Below are 17,500 nucleotides of genomic sequence, written 5' to 3' on the forward strand. Positions count from 1 at the left end.
AAATAAAGAAAATTTTACTTAGTTGTGGACAAAAAGTACTCAAAGTAAAGAAGTTTAAAGACAATGTTAACTCCTCGTCAAAAAACAATTCGCTTCTTCCTTCCCCCTACAAAACATCAAATTCACAAAACAGGTTAACAACCTAAGCGACATCAGCAAGACTGTTCTTGAGAAAAAGTTCAGGATCTCCGAACACACCCGTCCACTCCTAACGCTCTTCAAAGTGTATCTTGTAAAGGAATGTTACAGAATTTCCCTCAGTTACTATTCTCGGGGCCTAAGACATTGGATTAGGACTACAGAACAAAAGAACACAGATTCACACTGTTTTAAAGGACTCTAAAAGGTCCTTCAGGACCTCTAGTCCAGCAGGTGACCAGCACTCACAGACTTGTGCAAAACATTGAGATGATGCATTTGAAAGTGTTCTTATGCCCATAAATCAAACTATTATGACAACTGCCCTGATAGGAAGGTTTCTGACCAGAGCCACAGAGATCATTGTGATGGCAGATCTAAGACCAGAACCTGGCTCTTCTGACACTTCATCCAAGTGCTATTAACCTGATTATCATGAACGCAACACTTATGACTTTCAAAACACTTTCACACACACTATCTCATTTGAGACTCATGGAAGTCAACATATAAAATTCTCAAGTTCAACTTTTAAAAAAACGTACTGCTGAATGAGAGAAGCCTGGCAACTTTCATCCTTTCAAAGTGCTGACTCATTTCAAGATTTCTGCTGATCCTAGAGTTCATCTCAAGATATGCCAGAACAAGGGAATCCAGTGAGAAACACAGGGGGAGAAAAAGCCTGACAACTCTTTTGATGGTCACCAGGGGCTTTTAAAAGCAAGAGTTTCTGATTTAACGACTTACCAGAAAGAGAAATGCTTGTGTCTCCTTACTGTTACTCTACGATCATTTTAACCTTCAATGTACCCACCTTCCACTCACAGCAACAAAGTGAAATATGGAATAAGCTGGCTAACGAATGTCATAGGATATTTTAAGAACAGTTATTTTTAGGGATCTGATTCTCACAGCGAAAAGGTTTTGCTGGTTAAGGTAGGGGACAAGGGACTGATAACATGTCATCCCACAGAAGGAGAAAAATAATCCTGTTTTTTTTAAAAAACTATTTATTTTAGAAAGCCACTTCTACACAAAACACTTACATGCATAAATTACATTACATGATATGTATAATCTACTATATAAAAGGCTCCCCCCAAAGACCAACGTGATGATGCCCCTCACCTGAATCACCAGAAAAAGTACTTCATTCTCACTCTCTATTATTATTTTCCACCTCCGCTCTTAGTTTCCCACATAAAGAAGCAATACCTTTGCTGGTGTTTTCCTTCAGTCCAGATTTAACTTTATCTGCCACTTTTGTATCAGGGCTTTGGAGGAGACTTCTTTTCCATTTTTTTTTAATTTTTTATTAATTTATTTTATCAATAATCACTTCCATATGCTTTTGAGTTGAAAATTTTTCTCCCCTCTCCTCCCTACCACCCTCCCCAAGATGGCACACAATCTGATATAGGCTTTACATTTACATTCCTATTAAACATACTTTCACATTAGTGATGTTGTTAATAAAAATTAAAACCAATAGGAGGAACCATCAGAAAGATGAAACAAAACTCAACAGGAGGTAAAAATAAGTGATAGCTATTCAACTTCCATAGTTCTTTCTTTGGATGTGGACAGCATTTTCCATCCCGAGGCCTCTGGAGATGTCTTAGATCCTCGTAATGCTGAGAAGGGTTCAGTTTAACAATCTTAGTCATTGCATAATGTGGCTGTTATTGTGTACAAAGTCCTCTTGGTTCTACTCACTTCACTCAGCATCAGACCATACAAGTCTTTCCAGGTTTTTCTGAAGTCAGCCTGTTCATCATTTCTTATAGCACAATAGTATTCCATTACATTCATATACCACAACTTGCTCAGCCATTCCCCAATTGATGGGCATCCTCTCAATTTCCAATTCTTTGCCACCACAAAAAGGCTGCTATGAATATTTTTGTACATGTGGGTCCTTTTCCCATTTGTTTGATCTCTTTGGGATATAGCCCTAGAAGTGCTATTGCTGGATCAAAGGGTATGCACATTTGGGCATAGTTCCAAATTGTTCTCCAAAATGGTTGGATCATTTCACAACTCCACCAACAATGCATTAGTGTTCCAATTTTCCCACATCTTCTCCAACATTTATCATTTTCCTGTTTTGTCATGTTGGCCAATCTGATAGGTGTGATGTGGTACCTCAGAGTTGTTTTGATTTGCATTTCTGTAATCAATAGTGATTTAGAGCATTTTTTCATATGACTATAGATGGCTTTAATTTCTTCATCTGAGAACTTCCTGTTCATACCCTTTGATCATTATTTATCAATTGGGGAATGACTTGTATTCTTATAAATTTGTCTTAATTCTCTATATATTTTAGAAATGAGGCCCTTATCAGAGAGACTGGTTGTAAAAATTCTTTCCCAATCTTCTACCTTCCTTCTAATCTTAGTTGCATTGGCTTTGTGCAAAAACTTTTCAGTTTAATGTAATCAAAATTATCCATTTTGCTTTTCATAATGTTCTCTATCTCCTGTTTGGTCATGAATTCTTCTGTTCTCCATAGATCTGATAGGTAAACTATTCCTTGATCTCCCAGTTTGCTTATAGTATCAGCCTTTATATCTAAATCATGAACCCACTTTGACTTTATTTTGGTATATGGTGTGAGATTTGGGTCTGTGCCTAGTTTCTGCCATACTCTTTTCCAGTTTTCCCAGCAGTTGTTTTCAAAGAGTGGGTTCTTATCTCACTTCTTTTCCATTTTCTTTCTTTTTTTTTTTCACCTTGTTCTAATAACCACTTCAGAATTAGATAGCCGGCTGAATATTCTGCCATGTGGAGCTCTCCATCCTTGAAACCAGAAATCACTTAAGGAGCAGAATCACCCACAAATATCTGTGTCAACTTGTCTGTCACCACTTTCTGGACATGCTCCTGCATATTACTTAACAGACTCCCAAGAGCTCCTCATGGTGGATTATACTGTCTTTCTTACTATGCGCACTTCCATCACCCTTCCATAGCACTTCAATGACTTCAGGTACTAGATGTACAGGATTGCTAAGGCTTAGTAAATACAACAAGAACTTCACTTCCATATTTATCGTTCACATGATCTCCAACATGAGTATGCGCTTCACAAGCTCAGCAACATCAACACAGCGGACTCTGATGACTCTGGAACAGAGAGGGAGGCTGACAACTCGGAGCAACTCTGCCTCATTTAGATCCCTCCCTCCCATCCACCCACAAGTCAAGACCTCACCCCATGAAGCCACTGGTCCTCTTTGAGACGAAAGACAAACAACGATCAAATGCTGCCAGCAAAACTAAATGAGAATATTCACCACTGGCTGCTTTTTTAACACGAAGTCTTCATTGTTTTAATAATAACATTTCTGTCCTTCGGTATGCTGTCATGTGTATTGCAAGGGATGTTACAGCTTCTCTAATTGCTTCGATCATTTCTGATCTTAGGTTGGGGGGGGGGGAACATAGGTGAAAAAGTCCAAAAATGTTTCATATGCCAGTGAATGCTTAATCACGGTTTTTTTCTGAGCTGATGGTATACGAATCTGTTTCATTTCATCCACAATTGCCTATTGCTTATCAGGCTGTACCTCTAACACTTTTTCCAGAGCTGGGTGAATTGCAGGCTTATAAAGCTGGAATGTATTCCCACCGAGCAATTCTATCAGCATGTTCTGCTGTTCCAAAATCGCTTTGTCATCTAGAAGCACATTCCATCACTTCTACGTGACGCGACATCTTCCACATCCATCTTCACGTCTGGCTTTTAAAACTTCTTGTTATTTCTGTAATTTGTGATTTATTGCTGCAGCACATGAGAAATTTCTTAACAACATTTCTGGAATATTTGGCCTTACTCAATTCATCAACCCATTTCACTTTTAATTCTTCAAATGACTCTTTCCTTTGTCCCCATTACCATTATGAATGGAACAATGGGTAATATGGTTGAATCATGTGCAAATGAAATACTTTTCATCTTATCTTGAGTCAACTTCTGTACTTCACTCATCAACTTTTTTCTTTTGGTCACAATTTTTTCTTCTTAAGCATTTCCACATCTGCTTTTATCACCGAGCTGTCTGCTCTGCCTTGGCTCTTTCTTTTTCAAGTCATCCCTCTTGGGTTTCTCAGCTGCTGTCTCTTCACTTTTGCCCTCAGGTTGGAACTTTCTTTTCACCTCCAACATGTTTCCTTCTTCTTAATTCTTGAACTGTTTCAGGCCAGTTTTCCCAGGCTTTGTGTTACTTTTCTCAAACTTCTTGGAGCTGAATTTAGGGCCACTTCCTTCATCACCCTTACTCAGAACCTTCTTTGAAAATTTAGAATCACTGTCCTTTTTAAGTCTGTTTTTTCCTTATGATGTCTTTCTACCCTTTCCTGTGAAATTTGTTTTACCTCTGCTTCCATAGTAGCAATTTTCAAGAGATGCAAGTTTTGACCAAACAATGCTCCTTTCCTTCCCTGCCCAGCAAGTGCTACTGCCTCAAAATGGTCGGCGAGGCCATTTCTGCTTCTGCTCTTTTGGGCCTGCATGCTCCCTTTTCTCTGCCTACAGCCACAGAAAACAATTTCTAAAACTCTGAAACTAAACCCTGAAAAAGACAAAAAAAATTGGGCACCTAGCCCAAATCATTCAGTGGCTGCTTCTGTCCACAAATCTACATCTGCTGTCTGGTCTTCTTTGGCAAGGGTGGCATGGAGGCTGGCTCTCCCCAAGCGAGAAGTCCTTGAATGAGAGGCACACAGGCCCAGCCTTGGAACTTTTCCAGCTTAATGGACCTGCTAAAAAGTTTAGATTCCCCCAGAACAGATTCTCTTCACCTGGAGTCCATGAACTTGGCTTTTTAAAGTATTTTAAATAACTATTTCAATAATGGAAGTTCCCTTATCATCCTATGTATTTCTTTTTTAGATATTTAAAAGCATCATTCTAAGCGGAGGTCCACAGGTTTCACTAGACTGACAAAGAATCTGTTACACCACAAAGGTAAAAAAGCTCTACCCTAGAACAGCCTTCAAGGCCCCAGGATTGCCTCTCTTCCACAATCAGACACTGGAAAAGGATTTAAGAGAGGGATAGTCAGAAGTGACGTCACAAAGCCCATGCTCTTCATCTCATGAGACTGGCCCTCATCTAAACAGACTTCCTTACCAGCTTAGTTCCCTACTCTCCCAGCAAACAGAAGAGCAGACATAACAAATTACAAAAAAGAACATGCACAATGACAAAAGAAGTAACAATCACAGTCTGAGTGGAAAAGCACAGCAGTCTGGGGCACTGAACACAGGGGGCAAAGAACCTCCTTATACAGCACCTTACGGTCCCAACAGCCCCAGTGAGGAGGAGCATACTGATTAAAGAATGCCAGAGTGCTAAGAGTTCTCCAACAGTGTCAATTCTTTTTTCCTTCACTGGTGCAGATCACTGCTGCTCTCTGTCTTAGCTCTTCCTGAGCTGAAGCAGCAACAACAACAAAAAAAAAAAGTCTCACCAACCAGACCTCTCTGAACTGTGCTCAGCTGGTTCTCGGAAGGGAGACAATGGGTTGCTCGGCCCACCCTGGAAGACTACCCAGCTGAGCAAGCACAGGCCATTGCCAGGCCACCACAGGGCACAGCCAAGAGCATGAGGGGAAGCCTTGTTACTCGAAAGGTTAAGACAGAACCATAAAAAAAGAAAGTTACTGATCAATGCAGTATACTCTAATAAAACAGAAAAGCACATTTTAGGAAGTTCTTCATCTAAAGCAACTTTTTAAAAATGCTGGCATTTAAATGTGCCTTAATTACCTGGAAATTTCACTCCTGAAAAATGACATGGAGATCAATACACAAAATTTTAAGTCATACTATATTAGTTTCTTCTCTACAAACTGCTTCTCTTCTTATTTTAAAATTCCTTCTCTAATCAAGGTCACAAAATCAACAGTATAAACCCAGACACTGAATTCAAGTCTAACACTGCTGATCTGGTATCTCAATTGCAGTAGCTGTTTCACAGGAGACTGAGTGTTTTACTATACTGTCTTACAAGGATTTTTAAATGTATACCGAAAGAAGGTTTAGAAACTTACAAATATAGTCCTTTACAGCTCGCTCAAAGAGTTCATATACTTTCTCCCGATCCGCGCCATCTGATGCAATCTTGATCTCATCCTTCAACCAATCCAGCCAGATTTCTGAAAGAAAAGCCCCTCTTTGGATTATCTTCAATCAACAAACATTTATTAAGCACCTACTACACGCTAGGCACTATGCTAAGGCTTGGGGACAAAAGACAATGCCTGCCTTCAAGGAGTTCATAATCTAATGTGAGAAACAAGTAAATAAATAGAGACAAGCAAGCTGTATACAGGAAGAATAGGAAATCATTAAAAGAGGGAATCACTAGAAACTAGAATGAAGAGGGGCCACAGAAGGCTTCATATAGAAGACAGGATTTTAGTTGGGACTTAAAGGAAGCCAGGAAAGCCAGAAGGGAGACATAAGGAAGATCATTCCAGCTGTGGGGGACAGTCAGAGAGAATGTCAGTGTGAGGAGATGGAGGTCTTGTTTGTGGAACAGCCAGGAGGCCAATGTCACTATACAGAAGAGTATGTTGAAGGTAGTGCAGTATAAAAAGACTGGAAAGGTAGAAGAGGGCTAGGTTATGAATGGCTTTGAATACCAAGCAGATAAGTTTAACATTCGATCCTAGAGGTAATATTGGGAGCGGGGGGTGTAAGAGGGGGAATAGGTGTGACACGATCAGACCTGTGCTTTAAGAAATTCACTTTAGTGGCTGAATAAAGGATGGACTGGAGTGGGGAAGAGACCTGAAGCAGGCAGACCCTGCCATTGCAGTAGCCCAGGTGTGAGGTGGTGAGGACTGCACCAGGGAGAAAAGGGGGCATATTCAAAAGAGGCGAGGAGCTGGGAGAAACACTGTCATGAAAACCTAGCAAAGAGACTATCAAGAAGAAGGGAGTGATCAACAGTGTCAAAGGATGCAGAGACGTCAAGGAGAATAAGGATTAAGAAAAGTCCCCTGGATTTGACAACTACAAGACAACTGGTAACTCTGAAGAGAGCAGTTCCGGTGAAATAAGGTCAGAAGTCAGCCTGTAAGGGACTCAGAAGAAAGCGAGAGAAAATGGAGGCAGCTGCTATAGACGGCCTTTTCACAGCAATTAGACGTCAGGGCTGAAGAGACATTTTGTTGTACTTGCGCTGTTTCAGTCACGTCCAACTTTCTGCGAGCCCATTTCTTGGCAGAGACACTGAGTGGTCTGCCATTTCCTTCTCCAGCTCATTTTACAGATGAGGAAACTGAGGCAGACAGGGTGAAGTGACCCGTCCAAGGTCACACGGCTAGGAAGGGTCTGAGGCAGGATTTGAACTCAGGAAGCCCAGTGCTCTGCCTGCTGTGCCCCCTAGCTGCCCAAACAGAGACGGGATGGAAAGATCAAGGGAGGGTGTTTTTCAGGATGGGGGGATCACTACCAAGGATAAAATGTAAAGGTGCTTAACAAACACTCTAAGATTAAAATTTTGCCATGGGACTCATGTAAAATATCTCTGATCTATAACAATCTGACAGGATTTAAAACAGTAACTTTTTTAAATCGCTAAGCTAAATCAATTACAGCCTTACACATCTGAAAAACAAACCATTTAAAAACAGCAGCGCCTCGTGCACGTAAAGCATCTTTATGTTTTGCAAGACTAAAGCTTTAGCACCCATTTCTCTTAACCCTAACACAGCAGGCTAACCATCAGCAGTCTCCAGTTACTGAGGAAGAATAAAGGCTTAGTTCCAATCAGTGCAATGACCAACCCTATCTCCAGGGAGCCCATGATGAAGCATCTTTACCTACCTTCTCACAGAGAGGTGAGGGCTACAAGGTGCAGAAAGATACGTACATTTTTTTTTAACAGTCATCGTGTGGACATCTTGGCCTATGCTTATTTGGTGTAAAGGGGGAAGGGGGGTGTTCTTTCTCTCAACTTTTTAATTGGAATTGGGGCTATCAGCAAACAGTGATGCCCAAAAAGAGAGAACCATTGTATTATTTTTTTAAATGCACAGAAAAATATATAAGGAAATTCAGAAGGAAGCACAAATGAATCAGTTTTGAAACAAACACTTGGAATATTTTATATATGTTTATTTTTAAAGCAAGCAAAAAATTTCACATGCAATCCTTTTTGTGTTCTACCTGTAACAGAAATGCCTTTTCATAGTGTTTAAGTTCAGAATGTTTGTGAAAAAAAATTTTTTTTAAAGGATAATGGCTTAGAGAGGTCCAGATGCTTGTCCCAGGCACCACAGCACAGTCACTAGAACGGGGATGGCTAGGGTCTCTTGATACCTAAAGCACTGCTCCCTCTCAAAGTATAAGGGGCATTCAAAACTAATGATAAAAAACAAACTAGCAAGTTACTGTTATGTTACAGAGCCCACAGGCTACACCCGCCAGCTCTGTAATACTCTAAAATGCTCAAACAGAACATAAATCAGACTTTTCAACCTATTCAGAAGTTCATCAAAGCGGCAACGCACCTTAACAAGCAACAGACAGAACAGGAGGCAGGGAATGGAAAGGCTGGTGAGAGGAGAGGATTAGAGAGGAAAACCCAGGATGCCTAAAATAGTATAAACTGGAAAATTCAAGAGAAAAGTGATCCATTATTTATACATATTTACATAAAATTCTAAGAAAGAAAGAGAAAAGAGAATGACCCAAGACATCTGCAAATGAGAACATCCCCAAACTAGTCCCTGCGGCCTCCCAGGGATCACTAAAATCCACAGGATAATCCCTAGCACAGATGGGAAATTTAATTAAAGCTAGTCCAGGGAATTATTGTCATTTTTACTGAATTCCGCGTTAGAGTACTAACAGACAATTCAGAAGCTCACAGACCAGCAGCTGGACCATTACACAACTTCGTGATGCTGGCAAAAGCTTCAATTTCCAATAAGAAGAGACGCTAACATGAATGTCTTTTGTATAGAACAATGACGCGGGTAGTGATCACTGTTTGCAGTGTACACAGACATACAGACCTTAAGAGGTTCTTGGGTTGTTCCAATAAAATTAGTGTTTTAAGTGTGTGTCTCATTGGTGAGGCACTATCATTAAAACTATGACCACTACCACCAGTCAACTAGCACTGATTAAGTGCCTACTAAGTGCCAAGCAGTAGGGATACAAAGAAAAGCAAAACAGTCCCTGGGAGATGTGGCAACAACTTGAGACTCACAAAACGCAGACTGCAGACAATCAGCAGAGGGAAGGTCCCTCCATTAAAAGGACATCTGTTTTCACAAGACACTCAGCCCAAAAGCTGAAAAACCTGACCACTGAACTTCCATACCAGACAAATTCGTACTAGAATAAAGCACTTAACTGATCACTTACAGCATGTGTTCCCTCTAAGAGAGAGCTGAGAGCTCCTGCACTTTCTGGCTAATCTGCCCTGCACATGAGAAAGGACTCTGGATGCCTCAAACACATTCCCAGTTTAAATTCTGAGAAGAACAGGTGTCTCAGTTTTACCTTCAGTGAGAGGAAAAAGTTCACTCATTTTCTGGCGAGCCCGTCTCAGCTTGATAAGTTCCCCTTCTTGCCGAAGCAGCTTTATCAGGTCCACGTGGCAATTGTAGTCAAAAGCATTGATGGAAAGCTTTAACAAGAAAATATTTTAGAAGTTAATTTAAATGTAATCTGAAAAAGAGGGCAAAAAACCAAGTGGTGGCCTTCACCACTATATTTTAAAGAGTTCATCTTTTGGGGCAGCTAGGTGGCACAGTGGATAGAGCTCTGGCCTTGGAGTCAGGAGGACGTGAGTTCAAATTCAACCTCAGATACTTGACACCTACTAGCTGTGTGAGCCTGGGCAAGTCACTTAACCCCAACTGCCTCACCAAAAGAAAAAGAGTTCATCTTTGTGTACAAGCAAAATAAATCAGATTTGCATAAACTAAATTTGCAGAACCAGGAGAACAGTGTCTACAAGCACAATAATGCAAAGGAAAGCAACCCTAAGAAGCATCTGTCCTCTGATCACTACGGCACCCTCTTCCTGCCTTCTGCGGACTCACACAGCCAGGACACTGCGGCTTTACTGAACTGTACTTATTTGTTAGGAGGGACAGTCTACTGGACAGCAGGTGTACTGGAAAACAGCAGTGACGTAAAACATAAAAGGCATCGATAGAATATTTTAAAGGGGGGAAAACTCATTGAATAATAATGCAATATCTTTCAATGCTGTCCCTCAGGGAAAGGGAAGAAGGAATCCCGGGAAATATCTTGCACAGGGGGCAGCCAGGTGGCGCAGTTGATAGCGCACCTGCCCTGGATTCAGGAGGACCTGAGTTCAAATCTGGCCACTTACTAGCTATGTGACCTTGGGCAAGTCACTTAACCTCACTGCCTAGCCAGAGGGAAAAAAAAGAAATATCTTATATAAACATAAGTGTCAATGTCTATTCACACCAACTTCTGTTTCCCCTTACCCAAGACAAGCAAATTACACAGGCCCATCCGGGGAAAGTTATCAACAAACCAAGAAGGCTGGCCATGCCTGTCTCACCAGGTTCACTGACCCACGTCCAGGTTATCAAGGCCTGATCCATTTCAACTACCCATTTCCATCCACAAGTGACAGTAGGATTTCTATTAGCAAAACTTAAAAAACCCTGGGGTAAGAAACAATTGGCCTGGAATTAACCAGAGTTCCCTTACAAAGGATAAAAGCAGAGGTTTTCAGAATAACAAACATCAGGGACAACAGTGGAGGGGGAAGTTTTTAACTTCAGATGAAGAATCATATTATCATCATTATACTACAAACGCACTTTGGGGGGGGGGTGTCAACACGCCATGGTATTCATTAGAATGACCATGTGACAACGTTAGTGAAAAACGAATCCCACCAGCCTGAGCTGGCTGAACCTAAAAAGGCAGGCTGGCTGTCAGAGAAGCCACGGCACGAGGGTGAGGAAAGACCGGCTTGGCCCAACTTTGTGCCACTGGTCAGATTACGGAACGTCTCAGTGTTTAAAGCTCACAATTTAGAGGGATAAAAATACAACAGGGTTTTTAAAAGTACTATACAAACATAAAGGGATGATCCTCACTCTGATAAATACAGCAACAAAGCCACGGATCATAAGGAAAAAGTTCTAAGGGTTTTCATAAAGTAATAATTTTTTTAGCACACCTCTACTTTATTTTCTCCTGATGTGACACACGAAAACTTAGAAATAAGAGCTAGTTACAATCAGAGTCCTCTGGAGGTCATTCAGCGCAATCTTTTTATTCTGCAGAGAAAGCTGTGGCCCAGAGCAGTTACGTGCCTTAGCCATGGCTGCACAGATAGGAGAAGCAGAGGTGCGATCTGAACCCTGATGCTCAGGCTCAAAAATCCTGAGCTTCGGCAGGCTCCACTATGCATCAAAGCAAACTCCAGCGGTAAGGAGCCTCCCCAGCTCGGTGTCTAGTCCACACTCATTTTCGTTTCACTATAAACGGGGTGGGGGAGTGGAGGAAATGGGGAGGCACTGCATAAGGTGTACTCCTGTATGACAGGGGAGGTCCCTGGATCTCTCACCACCTTGCTATGTATGTATGTACATATGTATAGCCTTAGGAAAATCACCAATCTGGAGTCGATTTTCTTCATCCCTAAAATTGCAGGTCTCTTTAAATTACAAGATCTGTGGCTCTTTCAGAATAAGAAAGTTATCTACGTATAGATGGACACGACAAGGAACAGCACGGGCAATCAACGGCATTAGCTATTAGTTCACAGGCCACCTCTACTATTTCCTCCTTGTGAGACCTTGGGCCAACCAATGACCCTCCTCCCCTGAGCCTGTTCCTTCATCTGTAAAATAAGAGGATTGGCTGGACCACATTCCCTTGGAGATCCCTCCGGCTCTACATCTGGGATGCTGTGTGATGTGTGTAGATGAGAGATTCCCATCTCGAGATTCATTTAAAATGAGGTACTGTTATCACCGTACACACATCAACATCTAACTAGTAAGCACATGGACACTCTCCTCGAACTTCAGGCCATGTCAACAGCCAAGGTGATGCTCCACAGGAAGGTAAGAATTAGCCAAATGGGTTAAATTCATGCACTGAGGGAATTCTGACCAAGTTAGTTCCTGCTCAACCCCAAACTGTGGCACAATTACCTGGAGGAGACCATCACGTCATGCCTGAGAGAAAAGGGAGAGTACCCTGAACTCTAGGAACTAAACATTTCATTGGCCCAACCACTTCATCAAAAGGATGGGGTGGCCTGACAGCCAAAGAAAATAAGGATGCTGACTGACCTTGACTGGGAACTTCATGCCTCTGGAACACTGCAAGGTTTTCTGGAATGCTACTTCAATTAATATCCACAAATACGAATGTGTTCAAGTATAACATTATCAATATGTGACAAACAGATGAGAACAGAGACGAATTACGAGGTCTCATCAAGTACACTCTGCAATGAGAATTGGAACTTGATAACCTAGCTCCATCAGTCTGTCAGAAAGCTGGCCTGAACACTCCTGATCATTATCTACTGTTTATGGGAAAGAGCGCAGCATACCTTCAGCATCTTTAGAAGACTGGAAGAACCACAGGAGGAAGGAACCATGAAGGAATGCCTTCCCTTGAGGCAAAGCCTCTTTCACATAGGCAGAAACTAGAGGCCCAAGGCTACTTAGATTAAACAAAAAGCGGGTAACATCAGGCCTAGGACATTGGGAGAACCCTCTATGGGCCAATGGCTTCGGATCTGAAGTAGTTCCCATTCAGAGCCAGGTACTGATCAACTTAACTCACTTCAATTCAAACCAATAAATTTGTATCGTAAATCTACTAGTCCAAGACCAGTAATACAATAGTCATAAGTAACTATAACGACCAAACTTGACCCTGGAAAAGAAATGAGAAAAGGCACCTCACCTCCCTTCCCAAGGTGCAATCCCGCACTGCTGTCAGATATGTCAATATGTAAGGCTGGTTTCAGTGAACTGCTTTCTTCCCTTATTACTTTTTAGTCTGCATTATGAGAGACAGCTCACGGAGGGGAGGAGAGGGATATGAAACAAATGGGATATAAAAGGCAAAAAGTAAGCAAAAAAAAATTTTTTAACCTAATGACAGATGCTGAAGGGGATATGCAGTACAAGCCTTAGTGGCTTTTGGCTTCATGGGGGTGGGGTAAGCTACAAGCACCCTAAATTCACAATATACAGCTCAGACCTCATCACTCCCTCAATCAAAAACCTTCAAAAACCGGACCGAGGATGAACTCCCTGTCCATAAAGCTTCCCATAATCTGACGCCAACTCCAAATTAGCCCCCTTCCGGCATTCTCTCATATTCTTCACCCTTCATCCCAACCCCATCCCTACACATCTCAGACTAGCAAGATGAGACTGATCCCCATGTTTCCCACTATCCTTCCGCCTTCCCCCAGACTTGGCACAGGCAATCTCTAGCCTATCTCTGATGGCGGAACTCTGTCCCTTATGCTAAGGTGCCATCTCCTACAAGGAGCCCTCCATGATTCTCCCAAAGAAAGTTATTTCTTCCTTCTCAATTTTCTCAGACCACCACTGTTCCAAACGCCCCTTCATACTGGTTCCATTTTAATCTATATTCAGCATTTTCATATCTGTCTTTTACCATATATACTATAAGCTACCTGAGGGCAGAGGCCAAGTATTTTAAATATTTTCTATAGCATGATTTGCAACGCCCTAGCAATGATTTTGAGAACAGGTATTTTACAAAGAAAAGGAGGCTCAGAGATCACAATGATTTGCCCATGTATGGCCTTTACATTCAAGGCATCCTCAGACAATGCTAGAGCTGAAGACGCCTTAGAAATGATCCGTCTGTCAGAGGAAGTAAACCACTGCTCGGGGGAAAAGCGGCCTGCCTCCATGAACACAGTCTTCAGATGAGGTCTTCTGACCCCAAACCCAGTGCCTCCTTCCACTTCACCCTTTCCAATGTTCCACTATGGAGGTGATTACTCAGCTCTGGAAAGAAGTGTGGCAGGTCCTGTGGAGACAGAAAGGCTTCAGGTGCCAGCCTTGACTCATATGCCCCCTGACCTCTGACTCCTGGCTGCCTCCAAGAGTGGGCGCCTTTCCTGACCTCCCCAGGAGCTGCTAAATGCCTTCCACCGGGAGACCTTCATCTGCACTGCACTTCCATGTGATCTCCCCCATCAGAAGGCAGGCTCCTTTAGATAAGGGACTGGGGGGGGGGGGGTCCCTGCATTCTTCATATCTGAAACATTTCACACACCATCTGGTATGCAGTAAGCACCTCACACATGCTTACTGCATGACAGTGTAGTTATCACAGAGGCTCATCACCAGAGAACAAGGCACCATTGAATGGAGGGGGAGGGGAGGGTAACCGACAAAGAGGGACTGCCCACCCCCAAACACAAACACTAAAGCGCTTCCGACACCCACCCTGCCCTCTCCAGGCCAGCGAGGACTTCCAGCATGGAAGTCGTGCGGGAGCAGGGACGGCTGCATTGTAGAGAGCAGGGCTGATGAGTGTGGAGGATGGAGTTTATTTCACAAAGAGTATTAAGGTCGGAGCAGCGCGTTAGGAATGTGAATCTGGCCGCCGTGTGGGGCAGATGTGACTGAGGAGGAAGAAAGAGGCCAATGCAGGTAAAACGCCACAGCGAGGGGAGGTGGAGGCTGACAGGCTCCGGATGGCGCAGGAAGGAGGTGCGGGTACTACCCGCGGGGACTGGAAGGAAAGGGGCCCCTGACGGACCCGAGCTCTGCTGGGAGCCTCGAATCCGATACCCGCGAGCGCGCAGCCCCTAATCGCCCGCAGGCAGCCGTCCACGTCGGCCTGAAGCTCAGGACTGGCACTGGCCGTGCCCACGCGGGAGGAAGAGAAGACCCCTCCTCTCACTCTTTCCGTGGGTCCCCGCCCGCCCCCCCCCGCAGACGCCTGCCGATCGCAGACGTGACCGGAGGATACAGGGCATTCACCGCGGCCTCCTCAGGACAGTGACTCAGTCGTGGAGAACATTCACAAGGGGCACCCCCGGAGGCAGGATCTGAACCCAGGCGGGCCCTAGCTAGGACTGGCTTGGACGCAGGCCTTTCCTGACCCCGAATCCTGCGCTCTGCCCACCACACGACCCCCGCCTTCCCGGGGGCAGAGATTTTAGGAGAGCTGAGGGGCTGCCACAGCCACGCTCCAGGGCTCTGCACAACCGCACAGTCTGAGATCCGACTCGAGCCGCCGTCGCTGGGCGGCTGGCAGAATCTGACCCTCCTTACCTTTCCATTCTTCTCATCCCCAACTGAGAATACCCACAAGACTCTCCTCCCGCCGCCGGGGGTCGTCTCTGGCCGTGCCCCCGCCAGCCCTGCCCTCTCGGCCTTCTTCCATCCCGCCTCCGATAAAATCCCCCTCCCCGGGCCCCTTCATGCGGATGCCTTCCCCGCGGCGCTCTATGCGTATCCGGTTTGTACCCCCTCCCCCACCGGAGGGGGGGGTCCTCGAGGGCAGGGACCCCCGTTTCTGCCGGGCCCTGCGGCGGCCCCGCGTCCTTCGCGTCGCGGGCCCGGCCCAACCCCACGTGGGTATGGAGTGCGCGGGACTCACCGCGCGTGCGCGAGGCTCCGGGGCAACAGTCCCAGCAACGGCCGCCGCACCGCCCCCTCCCCCGGCCCCCACCCCTCCCCCCGCGGCGCACCTGCTCCTCCAGGCGCTGGATCTCCGCCTCATTCTCCTTGTCCTCGTCGTCGTCGTCGTCGTCGTCCTCCTCCTCCTCCGCCGAGGAACAGCCCAGGTCCTCGTCCTCATCCTCGTCGCCGCCGTCGCCGCCCCCGCCCGAGTCCTCTGAGTGCACCTCGTGCTCGGGGCGCCCGCGCGCCGCCGTCGCCGCCAAGGCCGCCGCCGTCTCCTCGTCCTCCGCTTCCTCCGCCGCCACGGCCCCCGCCCCCGCCGCCGGCGCCTTCGCCCGGGGCCCAGAACCGGCCGCCGCTGCTGCTGCCGCCGCCATCTTGCGCCGCCCGCGTCTCTTCCCCGCGAGCTCGACGCCGACGCCGCCGCGACGTCAGCGCTGACGCCGAGGCTGCCCGGGCCGCGCCGGATCACAAACCCGCCGAGCCGGGCTGCGAAGCTGCCCGGGGCGCTTTGGAAGCAGAATGGCCGCGGGGGCGCCGTCCGGTCTCAGGAGGCTCTTCCCTCAGCCAGCCTCCTGTCGGGCGAGAAGGGGTCCGTGCTGGCGGCGTCCGTCCAGGCGTGACGAAGGACAGGCTTCCGGGTCCTTTGGACAGGAAGTGGGGGCCATAGAGGAGGTCAAGGCGCCTCAGGGGGCGGGCCGTGCGGGGTTTGGCGCCATCTTGGGAAGGACAAGGGCGGTTTACCTACTGGTCCCTCTGTGTGTGTGTGTGTGTGTGTGTGTGCGCGCAGAGTGCGTGCTGCGGCAGGTGCTCCCTCGCTCCCGACGCACCCAAGTGCCTGAGCCCGGACTGCAGCTGTGGCCACGCGTGCGCGCCGTGGCTCAGCTTTATTTCGATGCAGACAGTTGTGTGAGAATCGACTGCGGTTTACTAGGCCACTGCTCCACGGGCTCCGACCTACTTGGGCCTGACCTTCCTCTCCCTGTGGGCTCTGCTTAGTTGTGACTCACTCCCCCGCCCCCCATCTAGCCCGGAGCTAGCCTGTGCTCTGCACCCCCGGGTAGTACTGGTGCGGTAGAAACTGAACTGGATTCGGGGCCTGCCTCTACCTTGCCCTGTGACCACCAACAAGTCATTTGCCCTTGTCCTTATTAATGAAAATGACTTATTCTTAAGACACTTCCCACTGCCCGCATTCTGAATCACAGGATTCAGAGCTGGACGTGGCCACCTCGTCAGGCAGAGGGACTGTATCTCCCATCTCCACGCCTTTGCACTGGTTTTCCTCCATGCCTGGAATGCCTTCGGGCCTCACTTCTTCCTTAGAAGTGTAGTACACATGTCACTTGCTGTTATTTTTATTTAATTTTGTTTGTCTGGGCCAAGTGATGGTTGTTCTCTTTTGATTTGGAAAGTGGTATTCCTCGTCCCTTTTGATGCCTAGTATCACTACTAAACTGCCAGGTCAGGTGACAGAGTGACGATGGGCATTTCATTCAGTGACCCTAACAAGGCATTTCATGACTCTTGGGCTGCATCTTCTGCCCATTCGAAGGAGCTCTAAGAACAAAAGGCCAGTCTAAAACAGCTAGGTGAAGGACCCTTCCTCTCACAAAAAAAGTTCAAGGCCATAACAGTGACTAAATATACTCTAATATACTCTACCAGTTTATCAGCTAGCCTCATTAAGTCTTTTTTTTTTC

The 17,500-nt window shown here is 45.6% G+C and overlaps 1 protein-coding gene and 1 pseudogene across 2 annotated transcripts in view; both read right to left on the bottom strand.

Moving 5' to 3' along the window:
* Positions 1 to 16,195, bottom strand: part of SART3 (spliceosome associated factor 3, U4/U6 recycling protein) — a 35,587-nt gene extending 19,392 nt beyond the window's left edge. For both annotated transcript variants that reach the window (XM_078154381.1, XM_021007931.2), the window contains exons 1-3: positions 15,866 to 16,195; positions 9,667 to 9,793; positions 6,198 to 6,302 (exon numbers count right to left, since the gene is read on the bottom strand). In XM_078154381.1, coding sequence (XP_078010507.1) covers positions 6,198 to 6,302; positions 9,667 to 9,793; positions 15,866 to 16,174 — 541 coding nt within the window. In that variant the 5' untranslated portion in view covers positions 16,175 to 16,195. The remainder of the gene's footprint in view (positions 1 to 6,197; positions 6,303 to 9,666; positions 9,794 to 15,865) is intronic.
* On the bottom strand, positions 2,227 to 5,839 carry LOC110222767 (pumilio homolog 3 pseudogene; annotated as a pseudogene).
* Positions 16,196 to 17,500: the final 1,305 nt, after the last annotated feature.

This window comes from Phascolarctos cinereus, unplaced genomic scaffold (genome assembly GCF_003287225.1).
Source record: "Phascolarctos cinereus isolate Bilbo 61053 unplaced genomic scaffold, phaCin_HiC Scaffold_4;HRSCAF=312, whole genome shotgun sequence".
NCBI classification, from domain to species: Eukaryota; Metazoa; Chordata; class Mammalia; order Diprotodontia; family Phascolarctidae; genus Phascolarctos; species Phascolarctos cinereus.